Source organism: Bubalus kerabau, chromosome 20 (genome assembly GCF_029407905.1).
Source record: "Bubalus kerabau isolate K-KA32 ecotype Philippines breed swamp buffalo chromosome 20, PCC_UOA_SB_1v2, whole genome shotgun sequence".
Taxonomy (NCBI): domain Eukaryota; kingdom Metazoa; phylum Chordata; class Mammalia; order Artiodactyla; family Bovidae; genus Bubalus; species Bubalus kerabau.
The window spans coordinates 58,460,603-58,481,338 of NC_073643.1; the positions used below are offsets into that span (position 1 = coordinate 58,460,603).

The 20,736-nt window shown below is 48.0% G+C and overlaps 1 protein-coding gene and 1 long non-coding RNA gene across 7 annotated transcripts in view; one reads left to right on the forward strand and one right to left on the reverse strand.

The window, feature by feature from the left end:
- The first annotated feature begins 564 nt into the window (after window positions 1–564).
- LOC129635329 (uncharacterized) lies at window positions 565–6,699 on the forward strand. 2 transcript variants are annotated; one of them, XR_008706228.1, is made up of 3 exons: window positions 565–785; window positions 1,033–1,253; window positions 6,598–6,699. It is a non-coding gene; the product is annotated as an uncharacterized LOC129635329 (long non-coding RNA). The 2 variants fall into 2 exon arrangements; XR_008706227.1 differs by lacking the exon at window positions 6,598–6,699 and adding an exon at window positions 2,548–2,953.
- Window positions 6,700–11,542: 4,843 nt separating this feature from the next.
- The window catches only part of PPARG (peroxisome proliferator activated receptor gamma), a 125,411-nt gene continuing 116,217 nt past the window's right edge, over window positions 11,543–20,736 (reverse strand). For 3 of the 5 annotated variants that reach the window (XM_055557212.1, XM_055557209.1, XM_055557210.1), the window contains exon 8: window positions 11,558–12,166. In XM_055557212.1, the coding sequence (XP_055413187.1) occupies window positions 11,919–12,166 (248 nt within the window). In that variant the 3' untranslated portion in view covers window positions 11,558–11,918. Of the gene's footprint in view, window positions 12,167–20,736 lie in introns of all 5 variants that reach the window. The other 2 variants (XM_055557213.1, XM_055557208.1) reach the window with 2 other exon arrangements.

Below are 20,736 nucleotides of genomic sequence, written 5' to 3' on the forward strand. Positions count from 1 at the left end.
CTGTCCATGGGATTCTCCAGGCAAGGATACTGGAGTAGGTTGCTGCTTCCGTCTCCAGGGATCCTTCCCAACACAGGGAACCCAGTCTCTCTCAGATTCTTTACCAACTAAACCACCAGGAAAGCCCACATAGAAGGTACTCAATAAATATTACCGAACCAACAGATAAGAGAAAACAGAGAAAGTCAAACCTCCTATTGACCTTGAAGGGAAAACAGGGCTTAGGGAGTCAGACAGACTTGGACTATTGGTTGGCCTCCTTTCCTGCCGCTGTCCTGAGACTGTCGTCACTCTCCTCCATCGCACCTATGTGACTCTCCCAGCCCGCCTCCCCACACTCAGCAGACGCCCACCCATCCATCTGACGGCTAATGAGCCCTCCCTGCCCGATGATGGCCAAGTTCCCACCTGCAGTGTTTCGAGAACAGGATTTGTGTTCCTTACCTAGAACAAGCCCTCATCTCAACAAAGAACATCCCTTCCCTGAACTGTGTCCCCCAGGTCAAACCTTGCGAACCACCCCCTATTGTCGCCCTAGGAAGTCGAGCCTGGACTGCTTCCCAGATTTGAAATCCTGTCCTCCTGGCTGATCCCTGCCCCCGTTTCAGGCCTCTTGTCGCATGAGCGTCACAGCCTCTGGAGGTCTCCTCACCTTCCCATCATGTCCCATCTCCTCGCTGGCTGACAGAGGGGTGGCTGGCGTGACTGTATCATCAGCCAGCTCTCTGCTTGAGATCTCCACGGCTCTGTGCTACCCCCGGGGTGGAGTCCGAATCCCTTCATCTGTAAGTAGAGGCCCCGCTGTAATTAGATTCCAGCCATTTCTCCTTCCCTACTTCTGTTCCAGCCACACCAAAACACTCACCCTTCCCAACACGCCATGTGTCTTTGCCCTGGACAACCCTCCCCTGCCTGCCAGGACGACCCTCATAAATCCTCTCAAGTCTATATCAAAAGGCACCTCCTCCATGAAGCCTTCCGTACCCCCACCCTGTGCAGAGTTTGACCTCTCTTGCAATTCCATGGCAACAGAAACCACAGAGCTCAGATCATCCAGGAGTTTTAAGACAACCTCTTCTGACGTCGGGTTGAAGTGCAACTTTTGGTCGAGAAAGTGGCTGTCCCAGCCAGCCGTGGCGGCAGGGCCCCCAGCCTAGGGCTTGTTATCGGAAGAGATGACGACCAAATCCACATGCTGTCAATGCGAATGCTGCCGCGTGTCATCACACGCTTCCTCCCAGTAGCCTTATGAGGTAGGTGAGAGTTTGCCCAGTTATAAAAGAGGAACCCAAGACCTGGGAAGGTTATAGGACTTGCCCAAGGTCACAGAGCCAAGAAGCGGGCAGGGCTGGGGCTCCAACACCCAGCTGCCTGCCTCCCAGCCCTTCTGTTTCTGGACGTGTGCCAGGTGGGACCCACACAGCTCGATTCTATGCCTGTCTCCTCCTCGAGGACACGAGCCTCCTCTGGCTTTTCTGAGTGTCCCCAGAGCTGGGGACAGAGAACCCAGGGGACATGTGCCAACGCTGAGCTCAAATCTCTTCCCTCTCAGGCGGACTATTGGTGGCCTGCCCCCCTTTTGAGACTCTCTCCTGGGCTTCATTTGGCCAGATTTCCCTTGTGTCAGCCATGCAGGGAGCAAGGCCGTGGGACTCTGAGTATGATTATTAGCTGTGTGACATTGGGCAAAGAACCTCTTTCCCTAAAGGACTTCTCTGTGGTACACAGCCTCATTTTAAGGGCACCTGAAGCCAGAGAAAAAGTGTAGCGCCAGTCCCTCGAGGGTACTTTTTTCCCTTGAACTTCTGGGGTAGGTAGAAATAAATTAAGTAACTTTTAAGTGATTTTAAACTAGTTACTGAGGTGGATGAACCTAGAGCCTGTTATACAGAGTGACATAAGTTAGAAAAACAAATATTGTGTAAGTGAAAGTCGCTCAGTCGTGTCTGACTCTTTGTGACCCCATGGACTATACAGTCCATGGAATTCTCCAGGCCAGAATACTGGAGTGGGTAGCCTTTCCCTTCTCCAGGGGATCTTCCCGACCCAGGAATCAAACCCAAGTCAATCACTGCAGGTGGATTCTTTACCAACTGAGCTATCAGGGAAGCCCCATAAATACTGCATATTAACATATATATATATGGAATCTAGAAAAATGGAACCGGTGAGCTCATTTGCAGGGCAGGAATGGAGATGCAGATGTAGAGAACGACTTTTGGACAAAGCAGCGGAAGGAGAGGGTGGGATTGAGAGAGAAGCACTGAAACATACACATTACCATATGTAAAACAGACAGCTAATGGGAGTTGCTGTATAATACACAGAGGTCAGCTGGGTGCTCTGTGACAACCTAGAGGCATGAGGTGGGGTGGGGGTGGGAGGGAAGTTCAAGAGGGAGGGGACACATGTGTACTTACAGCTGATTCACCTTGTTGTATGGGAGAAACCAATACAACATTGTAAAGCAATAATCCTCCAGTTAAAAACAAATTATATATATATTTTATGGTGGCTCAGTCGGTAAAGAATCCACTTGCAATGCAGGTTCGATCCCTGGGTTGGGAATATCCGCTGGAGGAGGGCATGGCAGCCCACTCCATTATTCTTGCCCGGAGAATGCCCATGGACAGAGGAACCTGGCGGGCTGCAATCCACGGGGTCGCAAAGAGTCGGTCACAACTGAGCAACTAAGTACAGCTCATGACTTATATATATGTGGTGGAGCAAACTATAAAGCTTACATTAAGGATAAAACATGCATGGGCTGCTTGAGGCTACCCTCCTCAGCAGCCAGGGGATGTGATGGAAACTGGTGAGAAGTACCCATGAGATGAGGCTGGTCCCCCTGGTGAGGAGATGCTGAATACCTCCGCCCTCCAGTCTTCTTGCCCTGGTCCCCTCGGTCTGCTCCCACAGCTGGCTGAATACAGTGGAAAGAACCAGCGCCGAGCTGGACACACCAGAATTTGAGTCCTCGAGTGGACAGTTAAGTGTTCTGTGACTTCAGACCTAAGAGTCTCTGCTTCCTTTTCAAGTATCGTGGGTTTATCAACACCTCCTACCCGAGCTGGATTCCGCCTGCCCTGCGGAGTCACCCCCACCCTTCTCCACCCTGCCTGTGGTGCAGAGGCTGAATCGAGGGATTCCTAGTCCTACCTACTGGCTCTTTTGTTCTCTGACTTCCGGCAGGATGTGGCCCATTGGAGACTGAGGTGGGAGGATGGGAGGAGAATGGGATGGAGGGGGTTATCCGCCCACAGCTGCTCTCGCCACCTGGGGGACACAGGGATGGGATCACTCAGTTCCCTGGACCTCCCCTCCTGCAGGGAGCCCCCCTTCTACGGCTGCCTCTCCTGGGCTCTAGTAACGACCGCTGTCCCCCCACCTCGGGGTGTCTGCCCTCCCACCTCGGGGTGTCTGCCCTGGCTAGCCCTGGGGTGTCTCACCAGCCTTCATTGGTTTCCCTCACTCCCCCAACTTTGTCCCAAACTATAATAAATTGTCCCCAACCGTGCCTTTAGGGACTTGCCTATAGCTCAGATGGTAAAGAATCTGCCTGCGATGCAAGAGACCGGGGTTCGATCCCCGGGTCAGGAAGATCCCCTGGAGAAGGGAAGGGCACCCCACTCCGGCATTCTTGCCTGGAGAATCCCATGGGCAGAGGAGGCTGGCCGGCTATATAGCCCATGGGGTCCCAAAGAGTCGGACAGGACTGAGCGACTAACACACACACACACAATGGTGCCTTTTGAACGAAGCCTGTTTCTCTGCTGTGGGCCCCGGCTCAACAACTACCGCGCTGGGTTTCTGGAAGGGGTGAATGTCTGCAGAGCGGTTTATAAGGAAAGGCTGTATGGGCGTTGGAGAGCAGTAATGAGTACCATTAGGGGACCCGGCAGTGAGGGCAGAGGCAGGCCTGGCGGCCGCTCCCTCACCAACCGCGGTAGTGCCCGGAGCCCTGGGAGGCCTGGCCGGGAAGCCAGGGCTTTCTCGGAGCCCGGTTCCCGCAGCAGCGGCGGCGATCGCAGCGGGGCTGCCGGGGGCTCCTGGCCGAAGCTCAGCTGGCACGCGAGGCTGCCAGGGAGCCCCAGCGTGCGCGGGGCCGCCAGCCGCTGACTCAGCACAACGGCCCCCTCCCCGCAGCGCCGAGTGGGAACCGGCGCCTCCGCGGCCCCAGCCCTCGGCCCTCTTCGGCGCCCCCTCCGCTGGAGCGGCCCGCGCCCAGAGGAGCGCTGGCTGCCGCCCGGGCCGCAGGGAACGCAGGCTCTGATGGTCGGATGGCCGGGCCGCCGCCCCGCCCTCCGCTCTCAGGTCCTGCGGCTGCAGAGGCCGAAACGGGGACAGAAGGAGCCTCTGACTATGCAGATGGGCAAACTGAGGCTCAGCGAAAGTGCAGACGGAACCTCTGACTGTGGAGACGGGGAAAGTGAAGCTCAGGGAAAGCGCCTTCCCAAGGGCCTGGGCGGATCACTGTCAGAACCCTAACAGGCTGCAGGCAGGATTCCCGCTCTGGTTGAGAAGAAACCATCTGGTCACCAGCAGGCCCCAGTGGGGATGAGGAGGCAGTAAGCTGTGTGAGGCTGGAGGTACTTGTCTTTAGAAGATTCTAATTGCTTAGTAGTTAATACTTCTAACTTCAAGAGCCCACACTTGAATCAGTTCAATTCAGGCACTCAGTCGTGTCAAACTCTTTGTGACCCCATGGACTGCAGGGGTCACAAAGGCCCTCCCTGGCCTCTCAGTCCATCACCAACTCCCAGAGCTTACTCAAACTCATGTCCATTGAGTCAGTGATGCCACCCAACCATCTCATCCTCTGTCGTCCCCTTCTCCTCTGGCCTTCAATTTTTCCCAGCATCAGGATGGTACCTTTCAAAATAAATCTTAATTTTCAAAACTAAAAAAAAAAAAGCGGGGGGGGGGGGGGGGAGGTGAGGATTTCTCTGGTGGTCCAGTGATTAAGACTCCACACTCCCAATGCCCGGGGCACAGGTTTGATTCCTGATCAGAGAACTAAGATGCCCCATGCCGTGGGTAAGGTCAAAATTTAAGAAAAGGTGGGGAGGAACTTCCCTGGTGGTCCTGTGGTTAAGAATGTGCTGGCCAATGCAGGGGACAAGGGTTCAATCCCTGGTCCAAGAAGATCCCACATGCCTTGAAGCAACTAAGCCTGTGTGCCTCAGCTACTGAAGCCTGCGCGCCCTAGAGCGCATGCTCCACAGCAAAAGAAGCGGCTGCAATGAGAGGCCAGGGCGCCACAACGGACAGCAGCCTGCACTCACCACTAGAGAAAGCCCGAGCACAGCAACAAAGACCCATCGTGGCCAAAAATAATAAAAATTAAAAAAAAAAAAAAGATTCAAATCACTTAGGAACTCTAGGTGTGCCCCCCATATGTGACCACCTCTAATCCTCACAACAACCAATAGGGATTGGGATCTCCACAAGTTAGATGTTGATGCTGAGGCCCAGAGACAGGAAGCAACCTACCTGAGGTTGCACAGCTTGTAAATGGCAGCGCCAACATTCAAAGGTTAGTCTTTGATGCTGTTAAGCTTGTGCTCTGTCAACCAGGCGATACTGCCTTTGGTTTTTCCAAAGCCAGCTTTGTTGTTCAGTTGCTAGGTTGTGTCTGTTTGTGACCCCATGGACTGCAGCACTCCGGTCTTCCCTGTCCTTCACTAGCCCCTGGAGTTTGCTCAAATTCATGTCTGTTGAGTTGGTGATGCTATCTAACCATTTCATAATCTGTCTCTCCCTTCTCCTTTTGCCTTCAATCTTTCCCAGCATCAGGGTCTTTCCCAATGAGTCAGCTCTCTGCATCAGGTGGCCCAAGTATTGGAGCTTCAGCATCAGTTCTTCCAATAAATATTTAGAGTTGATTTCTTTTAGGAACAATTGGTTTGATCTCCCTGCTGTCCAAGGGACTCTTTAAGAGTCTTCTCCAACACCACAATTCAGAAGTATCAATTCTTTAGCACTCAGTCTTCTTTACAGTCCAACTCTCACATCTGTACATGACCACTGGAAAAACCACAGTTTTGACTATCTGGACCTCTGCAGCAGTGATATTTCAGTTTTTTAATATGCTGTCTAGGTCTGTCACAGCTTTTCTTCCAAGGAGCAAGTGACTTTTAATTTTGTGACTGCAGTCACCGTATGCAGTGATTTTGGAGCCCAAGAAAGTGCTGTCCTATAAATGAAGCCTAGATGGGGTGGGCCTCAGAAGGCTGAAGGGCTAGCCTCAGCTCTGTGCCTCCCTATCTTTTCTGTAGCCTTGGGCTACTCCTTCACCTCGCTTTCTTATCTGTGAATAATAGTGACCAGGCCTGCCCTGCTTCCTTCCTCTGATACTCTGTAAGGCATGTACCTAGGTACTATCATTCCCATTTTACAGATGGGGCAACTGAGACCCACTCATTCCTTTATATTCATGATGAATGAATTAGATGTAATTTTCTGAGGGGCTTCTAGAGGCCAGGTACTATGTCCCCAGAGAGGAAAGTGACTTGCCCAAGGCTACACACCTAGAATGTGGCACATCTGAGCCTCAAACTGATAGTGGAGACTCTGGATGGTCTTCCTGGCCTCCAGGGTTGTGGACAAGTAGCCAGAGGATCACCGACTCAACGGACATGAGTCTGAGCTCTGGGAGCTGGTGATGGACAGTGAAGCCTGGCGTGCTGCAGTCCACCTGGCGTGCTGGGTCGCAGAGAGTTGGACACGACTGAGCAACTGAACTGAACTCAGCCAGAGGATCACAGTTTTCCAGCTCCAGCAGAAAGTCACTCAGATCCTCCTTAAGCCCAGCCCATGGCACTACACAGATCCCAGGAAGGACCCTCTTCCTGGGAACTTTTGGCCTGGAACATATTTACAAAACCCCAGAGGGGATGGAAATATCCTGGCCCACTCCCTACAGACCTAAATTAGCAATTTTCTTATACTTTATAACCCCTCTGGAAATGCAAACTATGTAATATTAGTCTAAAATTAGGAGCATAAGTCACAAGAGAAAAGTCCCACTACTTCTGGAGAAAATGTTTTCCTAAGCCTCATCCTGGCATTTGTTCTAAATCCAAACATAGTGGTTGTGTTTCAAATAATTATTTTCTCCTAGTACTTATGGATTGGAGGCAGGATGCTTCTGAGAGAACCCATTCTTATGGTACTGTCAAATGCAGAAATCCAATCTCTTTACCTGGCTTTAGGACATCCAGGTAGGGCCTGGATACTTGAACAGGAAGAGCCTGTCCTGTGGACCCAGGATGCCTTCTGTGAATAATGAAGGGCACTTTAATAATAACAAGGGCAATGGTGTTACTGGTAGCTGACGCAGATTAACTGGTTAAGATGTGCCAAGAAACCAAGTGAAGTGTCTTACGACCATGTTTAAGCCTCGTGATAACCCTGTAAGATGGGTATTATGATCCCATTTTACATATGAAGTAATTAAGGCCTAAAGAGGTTAAGAGATTGACCAAAAGCCATGTGGTTATAGAGCCAGTAAGCAGTGGAGTTAGAGTTTTAATCCAAGTCAGCCTAACACTAAAGTCCACACAAGGGGGTGTTCCCTAGTGGCCTAGTGGTTCGGATTTGGCACTTTTGCTGGAGAGGCCTGGATTCAATCTCTGCTCAAGAACCACCCTGCATGCTGCGAGGCGCTGCCAAAACACAAAACATCAAGAAAAAAAAAAAACGAGGGTATCGTCTCCCCTAAGAGCTGCGCTTTCCATGTGCCAGACACAGTCCTAAGTGACCTACGCGAGACTTAAACGGCACTTAAACGATAATCTCTCGATCGGCACAAGAAGCCCTCGCAGGACTCGGGTGCTTCCCTGTCCTTTGCCCACCGGTGCAGACACCCACACTAGCTTCTAGTCCGCCTGAGCTTCTCTGGTTAACCTGTGGAGTTCAAATTCTTTGAGTAAATTAATCCTAGCCTCCTAGGACCCTGGTCATGTTTCTTAATTTCTTTGACCCTCAGGGTTTTCATCTGTCAACCGAGTTGGTTGATCCCTTCATCTCTAATTTTCCAGAATTCCAGGACAAACGCAGAGCCCGTGTGGATATGGGCATAGGACGTGCAGGTGGGGTAGAAACGACCCTCATCAAGGTGCAGGAACTTTGTGGTGAGGCGGGTGTGAGGCTGGGCTCCTGGGAACAGTGACAGGGAGGGTGGCAGGGTCCTTCAGCCGAATGGTTGTAACCGGACCCCAGGGAATGCGGTGAGTCAGGACCTCCAGGTATGTGTGACCCCAGGGGCAGAGCTGGGTCTATGAGGTGGAAAATCCCTGGGGGGGTCTGGAAGGGAGACAGCTTCCTGCCCCTTCAGGTGGCTGTTCAGGGCTGGACCGCCACTGGAGGCGTGTAGACTGGCCTCTAGAGATATTTTTTTTCCCCCATATGCAAATTTGGTCACATCCCTCTACTGTCCGACCACATCCCCTGGATCCCTGCTGCCGACAGATGCGGTCCTCAGCACGGTGCATGAGGCTGTCCCAGCCTGACACCGACTCAGCCACTCTCATCTCATGCCCGACACTAGCTCGGGGGTCCCTGACGTCTCATTTTCTGAACACATTCTGTATGATCGCACTTCCGTGCTCCTTGGAGGGTCCCTGTGGACCCCCTCTCCCACCTCTAGGCAGTTCATCACTTGGGCTGAGTTGCAGTGATGCATCTGACCTCATTGCCATACTGTGGTCCCCTCCAGGGTGGGGCCCCATCACAGGCATCTCCACATGGACGGGTTGGGGGGGGACACCCATCATGTACAAGCACGGAGTGAAGGCCAGGGATGTATAGAGACTAAGAGTGAGAATCATGAGAATGGAGGCAACCAGGGGCTGGGGGCCAAGGACCAGGATGGGGTGGGGGAAGAGGAGGGCTGGCCCACCTACTGAAGACAGGCATCTCGGGCCCTTTGTCTTGTAAGCCCCACTGTTCCAGCAAGTCTGTAGGAAGAGGAAGGAGAAACCAATGGCATGATCCTCCTGAAAAGGAACTCTGGTTCCTTCTCTCAGGACTCAGAGCTGAAGTTCGCTTTCTTGAGGCGGCTCCACCCCCAACCCCAGGTCCCCACGTGGTGGATGTGATACTGTCTGTGGCTCTACAGGGCTGAGCCCAGAAGCGGTCTCTCCTCAAGGCTCAGGGATCCTACATTTCTAGGGGCTCACTTCTGTAACCTGACTCTGAAGGAATAGGTACCCGGGGGTGGGGAGGAGGGGGTGCGATTCCCAACCCCTGTCACCCTGCCCTGCTTTTATCAGTACCGCACCGCAGGGCATATCCAGCAAGTTCGGGCCTGCCCACAAGAAGGATTCGCCTGGTAGCCTCGAGGGAACCATGGAAAACACACTGGAATTCAGGAGCAACTCCCCAGCCCTGGTGTGCTCAGCGGAGCTGATGCAGCTGACCATCCCATTTCTGCACCGCACCACCCCCCCCCCACCCCGGCCCCATGCTTCCCAAGAGCCCAGTCCTCTTGCTCCTCACCCACTCCTTAAAAAAAAGAAGCCCTTGGATCACTCCCGTTTCTGGTCGTGTCTAGAGAAGCAGGGTGTGTGCAGCCACGGTTTCTGCCCTGGGTGCCCTACCGCTCCTGCGCTCCATGGCATAGATGGCGGGGGGTGGGGAGAGGGGGGAGACGGGAGGATGGGAGAGGAGCCAGGTGCTGGGGCAGGGCCCTCGTGGGAGCCTCGAACGCTTTTTCTTTCTTGTTCTTTTGGCTCTTGACCACAGTTAACTTTTCTTCCTATTTTTGTTAACACAAATCCCTAAGTGTGTTTGTGTCCGGAGAAAGTGCTATGAATAACTGCTGATACATTTGTTGATGATGAACTTGTGAATCATCCTGGGGGGAAAAAGGAGTCCAGAGAGTGGAGCGGGAGCTCTGGAGCCTGCCTATGACGTGTCGTAAAATATTTAGCGAATGATGGTCCAAACCACAGGGAAAAAGTCAGAGAGATGGGAATTTGAAAGCTGCCAGGATTTAAAAGCTGTTTAATGCTAACCATCAGTGCCAGAGAGCTGAGAGCGGCTCCCTTCCTCCCTGCATTGGCCCCGAGGGCGCGGAGAGGGCTTTGGACCAGCAGTGGCAGCGCTGAAAGGCTCTTTGTTTGAGCCCTCCTGTAAACAAGGGGTCTCCCCGGAGGTGGAATCCTTACCTTGTCTACTGCCCACACACTCTCTTTTTCTCCACAAGGAACAGTAGGGAAGCCACTGGCTGCTTGGCATCAAAGAAGGAAAAAGAACCCGTCATGATGGATCGAATTTGTCACTTTGCCATGTTCTGATGTCATTTACATAATGAGCTTGGTCCAGGGTCCCTGGATGACCTGGTCACGTCTTTGGTTCTAAAGGTCTGAGCTCTGAAGCTGTCTCTCCTAAAGGGTTAGGGACCTTGCATGTTTAGGACTGGGGTCAGGACTCACCTCCCTAACCTGACTCTTTGGAGATCTGTTTATTTTGGGATAAAGGATGGAAAGATTTGAACTGAAAGCTTCAAGTGTAAAGTCATGTTCTCTTTAGTATCAACACCAGGAAGCCTAAACTAAGGGAGAAGCGTTAGGGGGATAATTCAGGTCAGCAGAAACAATTATCTTGGAGAAGAGAGACCTCAGCATAGACTGCTGATGAAGCATGCTTCAAAGTCATCATGTTGTCCATGGCTAAGCAACGCTAATGAACTTGGTGGCTGCAATCAACTAATCTGTTCCCTGTGCCAAGAAGGTCTCTGCTTTTAGGGAACATGCCATCTGTTTTGCTGGGGAGGCATGTTTTACCTAAACAAGATAATTAGCCTTTGAGGTCACAAAAGTCAGAGCTCCCTGGGCAAGGTGATCCCAATGAAGCCAGCAGGAAAATGTAGCAAAACTGCTCTACATACATCGGGAACAGAACGTGGCCCTTTTCCCTCATTCGTGTTTTGGTTTGGTTTTGTTTCCTTTTGTTGTTGTTATTCCTGTAATTTTGCTTTCCTAGAACATCTCTTCTTCCACTTGCTACCTATCACCGAGTCCAACACATCTTTGAGGCCCACCTGAATGAGTTTATAGTCACTCATGACTTTTCCAATCTTCGTTACTTTGAACTCCTATAGTACTTGGCATCCAAACCATTCATTTGGCACACACTGTGTAGTTTAATCTGCTTTTAAGAAGGATTCATCTCTTCTCAATTCAGTGGTAAGTTCTTTGGCAGGTACCACGTCTTATAACACTTCTGTGTTACCACAGCGTCTAGCTGTTGATACTTGCCACTGGGGTATTTGCATATGCCTTGGTATCCTGTTAGAGGGCTGCTGCTGGTGAGTGAGAATCTTGGTTGAGATTAAGGAAGAAGATTGAATTCCTGGTAGGCCTAAGGATACGCCTCACATGAGTATATCCAGGTTAAGAAACACATCCTCTGAACGGTTTTTGGTCCTGGAGTTCCATTCTTACTTGTAATTTTTAAAGCAGACAGAAGGTTCAGAAAAGTTGTAAATTGAGTAAAAAATGATTTGACTTAGAATGAAAATTGATCAGCAATTCCATCCACATTGTTTCACGTATTTAAGAAAGAAAGGAAAATGAAAAATAAAGATGGAAAAGGATGGAAGGAAGGGAAGGGAAATAATGAAAGGGAAATGAAAGGGAAAAAAATCCTGGAGAGTGGGGTGGGGAACACAACAGACTCAGTCTTCAAATATGACCAGTAATTTCACGATGTGGTAATTTTTAATATTAAAAGTAAATTGTAAATGTATCTTTATAAACAATATGCATAAAATAGATCTATTATTCTAAAACCTTTTCTTTTTTCAAATGCTTTTTCACAGTAATTTTTTTAGGTGTCAGATTTTTCCCTCAAAATAATAGTGCAATTGGGAGAAGGAAGATGCTGTCAGTGAATTTGGTCGGACTTCTCTGCTAATACAAGTCCTTGTAGATTTCCTGTAGGAGTGGGTGGAGACTCATGTCCGTCTCTGTTTTCTTTATTACTTGCAACAGCTGCACGTGTTCTGTCACAATCTGTCTGAGGTCTGTCATTTTCTGGAGCAGCTTGGCAAAGAGCTGGGAGGACTCGGGGTGGTTCAGCTTGAGCTGCAGCTCCAAGGCTTGCAACAGGTTGTCTTGTATGTCCTCAATGGGCTTCACATTCAGCAAACCTGGGCGGTCTGGGAGAGCAGAAACGGAAGACAGAACAGGAGGTTGAGTTACAAAATTCTCTGGTCCCACATCTGAGGCATATTCAGCCAATGAGTCACATTTTATTGGTTTTCCTTTGGTTCTAAAATAGCGTGTTGGAGAGAAGGTAAGCAGATAGCAGGCAAGAATTGCATACAAGGAGAATGGAATGCAAGCCAAGACTATCAGAGCTCTTTTCCAGGGCCATTCTCTGCCTGGCCAAGACTAAAGCTGTGTGACCAGTTGACAGAACGCAGTGGCAAAGCAATCATCTCCCCAGACTGGGGACTTTTCTGCTGGCATGTTTCTACTCATTCAGAAATCTCATTTTCAATTTCTGTTTCTTCCTGATGACTCTATGTTTTATCACCTCTACTTACTTTCTTATCACAAGTTTAAACACACTTTGAAAACAAACTTTTGTCTTCTTTTTGCTTAATATAGCACATGCATTTTCAAAGAGACAGTATTTTCAAATACTGTTACACTTTGGAAGGACAGACCAAATTTTAACATAGGCTTCTTCTGACTAGAGAGGTTGCAGGTAATTTTCACTTTCTTCTTTATATTTTCCTTATTTGAACTTTTAAATGGTGAGTTTAAATTACTTTTAAGTTCTTAATGTTTTTGCTTCATGTAGATCTTTTTAGATTTATCCTTGAATATGTTCTAGTATTCTCTGCTTTCTTGAATTCTATACTTCTTTTTCATCCCATTTTCTAATGTATCCCTGCTGATGTTTAGAAAAAAATGATTGATTTTGTTATACTGAATCTATTCCAATTTCACTCTTGTGGATCCAAATAGTTTTTATCATGGATTTTTAGAAAACTTTGGACAATTACATCTGCAAATAATCGTAGTTTAAATTTCTCTCTTCTTTTCCAGTGTTTGTTCTCATTTCTTTTTCTTGTCATACAGCACTGGATAATACCTCTAAAATGGTATTAAATAATAGTAGTGTCGGGAGGCATTCTTATTTTATTCCTAACATTGAGGGAAATGCTTCTAATGGCTTATCACAAGCATGATGTTTACTAGATTATGGCAGGTAGGTTTTTCTCCTGGCTCCCCCAGAGTTTTAAAGTGTTTTAATCAGGAATTTTGTTGCATTTCATCAAATGTTTGTAAGTTTTTCTATCTACAGTGATGAGCACATGGTTTTCTGTTAATCTAGTGTAGTGAATTACATTCATAGATTTCTTTATACTCTTACATTCATTTGCTAATATTTTACTTTAGGGCTTTGAAATTTGTGAGGTTGGTTCAGAGCCTTCTTTTCTGTGAGCCTTCCCTTGTCTATTGGTAATAAATATTAACTAGCCTTACAGACGGAGTTGAGACATTTTCCTTCTATTTCTATGTGTGATTATCTATTCCTTGATGGTTTCTTGGAATTCATTTGCAGAACCATCTGAGGCTGGTGGTAAATCTGTGACTATCTTTAACTTTCCTCCTATAGCTTTTACTTTATTCAGGCTTTCTACTACTTATAAAGGAAAATTATAGTAATTTACATCAGAATAAAGTTGTACATAATGTTCTCTTAGAATCTGAATCTCTATTATTTATATCTCCTTTAATTGAATGCTTTTTGTGTATCCTCTCATTTAAAATTTTTATTTGCCAAAGGCTTATCTATTTTATGGGGCTTCCCAGGTGGCTCAGAGGGTAAAGCGTCTGCTTACAATGCAGGAGACCCAGGTTCAATCCCTGGGTCAGGAAGATCCCCTGGAGAAGGGAATGGCAACCCACAACAGTACTCTTGCCTGGAAAATCCCATGGACTGAGAAGCCTGGTAGGCTACAGTCCATAGGGTTGCAGAGTTGGACACGACTGAAAAGCTCCACATGTTCCACATCTATTTTATGCTTTTTAAAAAAGCACAACTTTTGGTTTTACTGATCAACTCTGTTTTTGAAAACTGTGTTTTGTTTTCAATTTAGCTAGTTCATTCTTTAACTTTCTTTAGATTTATTTTTTCCTTCTTTTTCTCATTTCTTGGGTTGAATGGTTAATTCATTTAGTTTCAGTATTTCTTGTTTTCTGATAGATGAGTTTAAAGCTCTAAAATTTCCTCTGAGTGAAAACCTATGGGGTAAAACAGTTTCACCCTGCAGGCTTTGGTAAATCATCCTCTCACAGTTCTTTTCTAAATAGTCTATTTTACTATTTTGATTTCACTTTTAATCTAAGAGTTATTTAGAGATGGGCTTCCCTGGTGGATCAACTGGTGAAGAATCTGCCTGCAATGTGGAAGACCTGGCTTCAATCCCTGGGTTGAGAAGATCCCCTTAAAGAGGGAATGGCTATCCACTCCAGGATTCTGGCCTGGAGAATTTCACGGACTGTATAGTCCATGGGGTTGCAAAGAGCTGGACATGACTAAGTGACTTTCACTTGACTTAGAGACATGTTTTTAGATTTCCAAGTGGAAAGGCTGAATGTTTCTGTTTTTTCTAATTTCTGAGTTTGTTGCATTGTGGTGAGAATATAAGATTCTCTCACTAAGACTCAGCAGAGGGGTGCAGAGACTATGTATGGCATTTAAGATACTCACTTGATATTTTATATTGATTCAAATTTTAGCTCTTGAAGGCCACTCACCTTCTTTCTTTTTGACTCTTCTCCCCTTCCCTGTAAACTAAAGCACTGTATGAGAGTTTTTACCTCCCTTTTAATGTCCCTCGTCATCTTGCCTCCATTTATCATTGTTCCCTTGCTTCAGCCACAGTAAGCTCTTTCTAAACCGAGTCCTTCAAGTATCCTGTGTTCTGTCATAACTGTGCTTAGGCAGTTCCTTTCCTCCTGCTGGGAGCAGTCTCACATTCCCTCTAATCATCCGACTGACTTAAGCTCACTCTTCAAAACCCTGCCTGTGTCCTTATGTCCTGAAGCCTTTCTGGAGATCATCCCTTCCTCTTCCTTGTTCTTCCAATCCCCTTTCTATGGACTGTGTAGTGCCTACAAAAGCCTCAACTGCTACTATACGAGGAGATTGCATTTACTGAGTGGCTATCATTTCCCAAAAGTTGTACAAAGGGCTTTGTATACAACACATCGTTTAATCTCCACGTAACTCCATGAGGTCAATGCTTTAAGGAGGGGAAAATGAAGATTTAATTAGAAAAAGGAGAGAAATCCTGCCCAAGAACTGCCACTTGATAGTAAACAGCAGAGCTGAAATTTGAATCTGATTCCAAACACTATACTCTTAACTTTTAGTATGTCCAGCTCCAAGTAAATATAATATGCCTAGCCGCTGTTAACGGAGAAGGCAATGGCACCCCACTCCAGTACTCTTGCCTGGAAAATCCCATGGACGGAGGGCCTGGTGGGCCGTAGTCCATGGGGTCGCTGAGAGTCGGACACGACTGAGCGACTTCACTTTCACTTCACTATGTTGTATTATAGTACAGATTTTTTTGTTTATCTCCCCTACTTGGTCATGAGGGATCAGAGGGCAGAGACTATGTCTTGATCATCTCTGAGGCTCCAGTGGAAATACAGGAAACACTCAGTTGACTGAGTTAATGAGTGAGAAGGCTGTTCTGGCTATGAGTCCTGGATTGAAAACTACAATTCTTCTGGTTGGTGAACAAGCCTAAAGGAAGGATCAATACACAATGAAGAAGCCTCTCGGAAACAGGGTTTTCCTGTATCAAATAAACTTGAGTAACCTTTATCCATTGAGGTGAGACACAATGGTCTCAGGTGGGATTTTCAGAACTTTAAACATGCTCTTGTTTTTTTTTTTCTTTTCTTTTTAAAATTACAGACAGAAAGTTACCTGTAGTTTATTTTTTTTTTCCCCCTTAACTTCTCTAACATATCCCATTGACTGCAGTAATTTTTTTTTTTTTTTTATTTTAGCATTTAATTTTGGAGCCATCAGCAAGAATCTCTGATTCTGAGAATGAAACAGATGATTCAGTCCTGGCCTAGAGACTCACGCCCCTGGAGGAGTCATCCTTTCTCACAGTTGCTATGCAATAACGAAACCCCTTGACACTTCAAGGAAGAGCAGATCCTGGATGGGTGCCTTTGGTTCAATGGCTGCCAATCCTCCCCCCGAACAGATGCGCCAGATTTTGAAGGCCTGGACGGCACACGCTTGTGCGTTGCAAGCGGCAGCGCTCTGTGTGGAAGTGTCAGGGTGGCTCCCCGTGGGCTGGGACCCCATACTCTTAATGCAGAACCCTCTGCTCACGGACACCCTGACTGGTTAGCCCCTGTCCCCTTCCTCCAGAGCAGCAACCGTGGGGTCAAAACTTCTGCAGAGGAGATGATGTTAATCGACCAGGTTTCATTTATCATGACAGTTCAAACAAGCTAAAGCCACAAATGCAGCTGACGGGGCTTGCTGGAAACATTTGGCTGGAGCGCAGTGCTGTGGAACTGTTGCCTCTATGAGGGGAGAAGGATCTGGTTTGGATTTTCAAGCCTCTCCCTGGCAAGTTTTTTTTTTTTTTTATGATGTGACAGATGAAGTTCGGCTGAAATTTTGTGGCCACTGATTTATGCTTTCTCTAGTGGCGAGTTAGATCATTTACTGATGTGTCCCGCTGTCGCCCTTACTGGGCCTCAGCCAAGGCAAAGACAGAGTGCAGGAGAGCGGGAAAAGTGGTGTGCTCTGCTTCTAGCAACTCTCACTAACCGGCTCTGTGACCCTGGGCAGGCTGATGAAGTTCACTGCGCCTCGATTTTCTCCTCTGTAAACGAAAAGGAATGGACTAGAGAGGGGATCTCTAAGACCCTAGTTCAAGAGTTCTAAGCTTTCTTCTTATTTGTAATTCCCTTTACAAGATTCACATAACAAAACTGGGGGAATTTTCTACTCAAAATCCAAGTAGAAAAGCACATTAACAGGCTCACACATTAAACTTAGAGCACTTGGCTAATTTGGAAAGCTAGAAAAGCTTCCTTTGGTCTTCAGCACTCCCTAGGGTTAAGAGCAAAAGGGATGTGGCAGGCTTGCCCTCACCCCCTATGCTCCAGTTGGCTCCAAGGCCTTCTCTGCTCCCCTTGCTGTCCTTTTGCTTCCAGTTTCCTTCCATTCATACCTGAACCCCTACTGAGCTAAGTTGGGTAGCACAAAAGTGCCACAGGGACCTGTCTACAGACCCAGCTGTCCTGGATCCCTTTCTCTTCCCCCTCCCTTCCCCTCAGCTCAGGGCCTGCTAAAGTATCATTCTTAGAAACCTTCTGAGGTCCTCTCCCTTCACCTTGCTGAAGGTTAGAGTTGGGGTCTGGAAGAGGATCAAGGTCAAGGGACCCCACTTCGCTAGCCCTAGATTGCCTAGAAAGCCCTTTTGGCAAAGTGCGTGCTGACTCAGACTCCAGGACCCAACCTTCAAGGAAGCTGGAGTCAATTACCGGTTCCTACTCCCCAGGCTGCAAAGAATTGGGAAAAGAAAGCTTTCCGGTCCCCATCACACAGCGCTGGAATTGATTACAGAACACTGTTGATTGCGGGCAAATCTACAAAGCCCCCATCTTCTCCAGATCTGGTTCTGTTAAGAGCTTATCGGAAGCAGATTCAAATTCTCTGCCCACCTGGGCCAGGCATCTCCCTACCCCACATTTTCTCAGGAGACATCTTAGTTAGGGGACCAGATGGCCATGGCGGTGTCTCCTGAAGAAGGTGAGAAAAACCAAAGTGGATGGCTTTGTTTCTTTTCTAATTGCTGCTGTTATGATATTCCCAGTTCTTTCCTATCGGCTTTCTGACAGAGACGAATCAGAGAAGGATTGTATCCAGTACATTTAGGAAAAAGAAGTCTTGATAGCTGGGGAGTGGTAAATTGATCCAAAGGCAATGAAAGAACTGAGCTCGGGTGAAAGTGAAGGGAGGTGGGGCTCCTTAGGGAGCTCACACTTGGCATTTCACTTCCTCTTCCTCCCCAATTTCCTTTATTCCACTGCTTCCTAAGTACACAGGTGTGTTAAAAAAAGAGCAGTGGATGCTATACTTAAAATGGATAGCCAACAAGTACCTACTGTATATAGAGCACACAGAGCTCTGCTCAACGTCATGTGGCAGCCTGGATGGGAGGCGAGCTTGGGGAGAACGGATACGTGTACATGTGTGCCTGAGTCCCTCTGCTGCACACCTGAAACTATCACAACATTGTTAATAGGCGATACCTCAATACAAAATAAAAAGTGTGTGTTTTTTTTTAAACAGCAGTGGATTTGGAAACTGAAGACTTGATCCCGTCTGTCCTCCACTTGGCTCCATGTGACTGTGGACAAATCATCTTATCTTTCTGGGTTTGCCTTAATCTTTAAGGCAACAGTGGTGTTTCTTTCCTTACGGCCATGGTGAGAAGGAGTCAGGCAAAGGAGCTTTACAACATAGCGCTGGTCTCTGTGTTTGTTCAGGTAGAGGCAGTTCCCACAGGGATAGTGTCTGGAGTATAAGCAGGGGTGGGGTGGCATCTGTGCAGCTGGGAGACGGGGTGGTTTCTAGGCTGTTACTGGTAGAGCAGAAATTCGGGAGCATGAGATAAGGGTTCCTGACACATGTTGGGAGTTTGGGGCAAGTTCTCATTCTTGCAGTTGAATGCGTGTAAGCAAGACTGTTTCAGAACAATTATGAAACAAAGAAGCCCCGGTGCCCACATTCACTTCTTCCTTAGAGATGGACTTGGGGTTCTGTGGTCCTTTCCTGACCTAACCATCAGAATCATGGGGACCACTAGGCAAACCTCTGCATTCATCCAGGTCTGTCTCTGGCAAACTTTGGCATGACCTGTAGCAACTGCCTCCTACCATCCTACCTTTAAGAGAAAAAAAAAAAAAACCTAAGAGAATTTTCACATGGGTTCTTTTTGTATTTAAATTTGAACTGGGGCTTGACTGAGTGCAGTGATTCTTGACTTTGCCTCTACACTGCAATTATCTGGGGAAATTAAAAACACGCAAATGAATGCTTGGCTCCCCTCTTTAGAGACTCTGACTGACTTGGCCTGGGGTGTGACTGTCGTTTCTAAAAACTTCCAGGTGACAGGAAGCCAAGAACAAACATGACTGATTTCAGAAGCATCTGGAATCTCAACCTCAAAGCTTACTTGCTGGGTAACCCTGGGCAAGTTCCTGAACCTCTCTGTAGCTTGGTTCCCTCATTTGGAAGGTGGGAGACCTGACAGTAATCCAGTGCACAGTGTGGACGAGAGGATGAAACGAGTCCCGAGACAAGAAGTGCCTGGCGCAGCATCTGACACGTGCAAAGTCAGCCATTTCCAGCTGTTTTGTGTAACAGTACAGTCCAACACGCCTCTTTTCTTCTTACCTTTCTGCTTCTCTCATTTCTCTGCTGCCCCTGGGTCTTCTCTGTACCTCTGCTATTCTTTCTCCCTTAACTGCTCCCTTCCTCACTCTGCCTTTTAGATGCTTTTCTTTTTCCACTCCTGGGACCACACCTTGCAGGGGATGCAGTGGCAGGAACCCTAGTAAGGCCAGCCTACGGTGATCAGAAGTGTGAGCAGTGGATGATGTGGGGAGAAACGTGGTCAATCACTGCTATGGGGAAAGGAAACAACGGAGCAGACACAGGCCATCTGGGGCAAGTGTGTCAGCCATGGAGGCACATATCGCTGGTAGACGCTTTCCCCCTGAAGGGGCTCACGGTCTAACACATCCTTGTTAGACAGCAGTTCAAGAATGCTTTCTCTGTGTCCAAATGATAACCACCAAGGACGCAGCAATGACACATGTGACTTGGCTAGGATGGAGGGTGGGAAGACCACCCCCACGAAACCACGCCCAGGTCCTACCTTCTTTCACCTGCCCTTTAAGTAGCAACTGCACACCAAGTCCCCTCATCTCAAAACGCTTGACTGCTGCCTCCAAAAGCCACCTCCTTGACTACAGCCCAGAACACAAAGGCATATAGTAACAAGGTGGGCGGGGCTGCCCCCTCTGTGTGTTCACAGCTCTTTCATCTCTTGAGGGCACCTGCAGTGAAGGGAGTGTGGGTCCTGTTGTATCTCCAGCTCTTTCAGAATGGAAATGGGACTGGAGACTTCAATCCTGCCCTTGGGAAGTCCTGTCTTTTTCTAATTCCTTTCACAGGGTGTTTGGGTCCATTTGTTCTGGACATTCAAGGTCATTCAAGTGAAACTCAGCCTTGGGGTTTGCTCCCCTTCTCTGAGTCTGGACTAGGGAAGCTACTGACTCCCTTCAAGCCCAGGGATGCAGGTCAATTTCTTCCCCTTCTGTGTCCCACCCCAGCTCCAACCAGGAAGCGGGGGCAGAGGAACCAGGCTGGAGTGCAAAGATGAAGAATGATTTCTTCTTCTTCATCAAGCCTGACACATTCACGCTCCAAATTGAGTGACTCTTCCTTGCTTCCTCAACCTCTAGAAGTGCTAAGAGCAAACTAAAGGGAGTCAACAAAATAGAAGGTGGCCAAGAATTAGCTCTCTGCACCTCTCCCCTCCTCCCCCACATTGTCCTTGCCAACATCTTTGAGAAGAACCTGTGATCTCAAAACAGGTGTGACCTCCAACTGCTAAGTATGACCTCTCACCACATAATGTCCCCCCAGACTTTACAG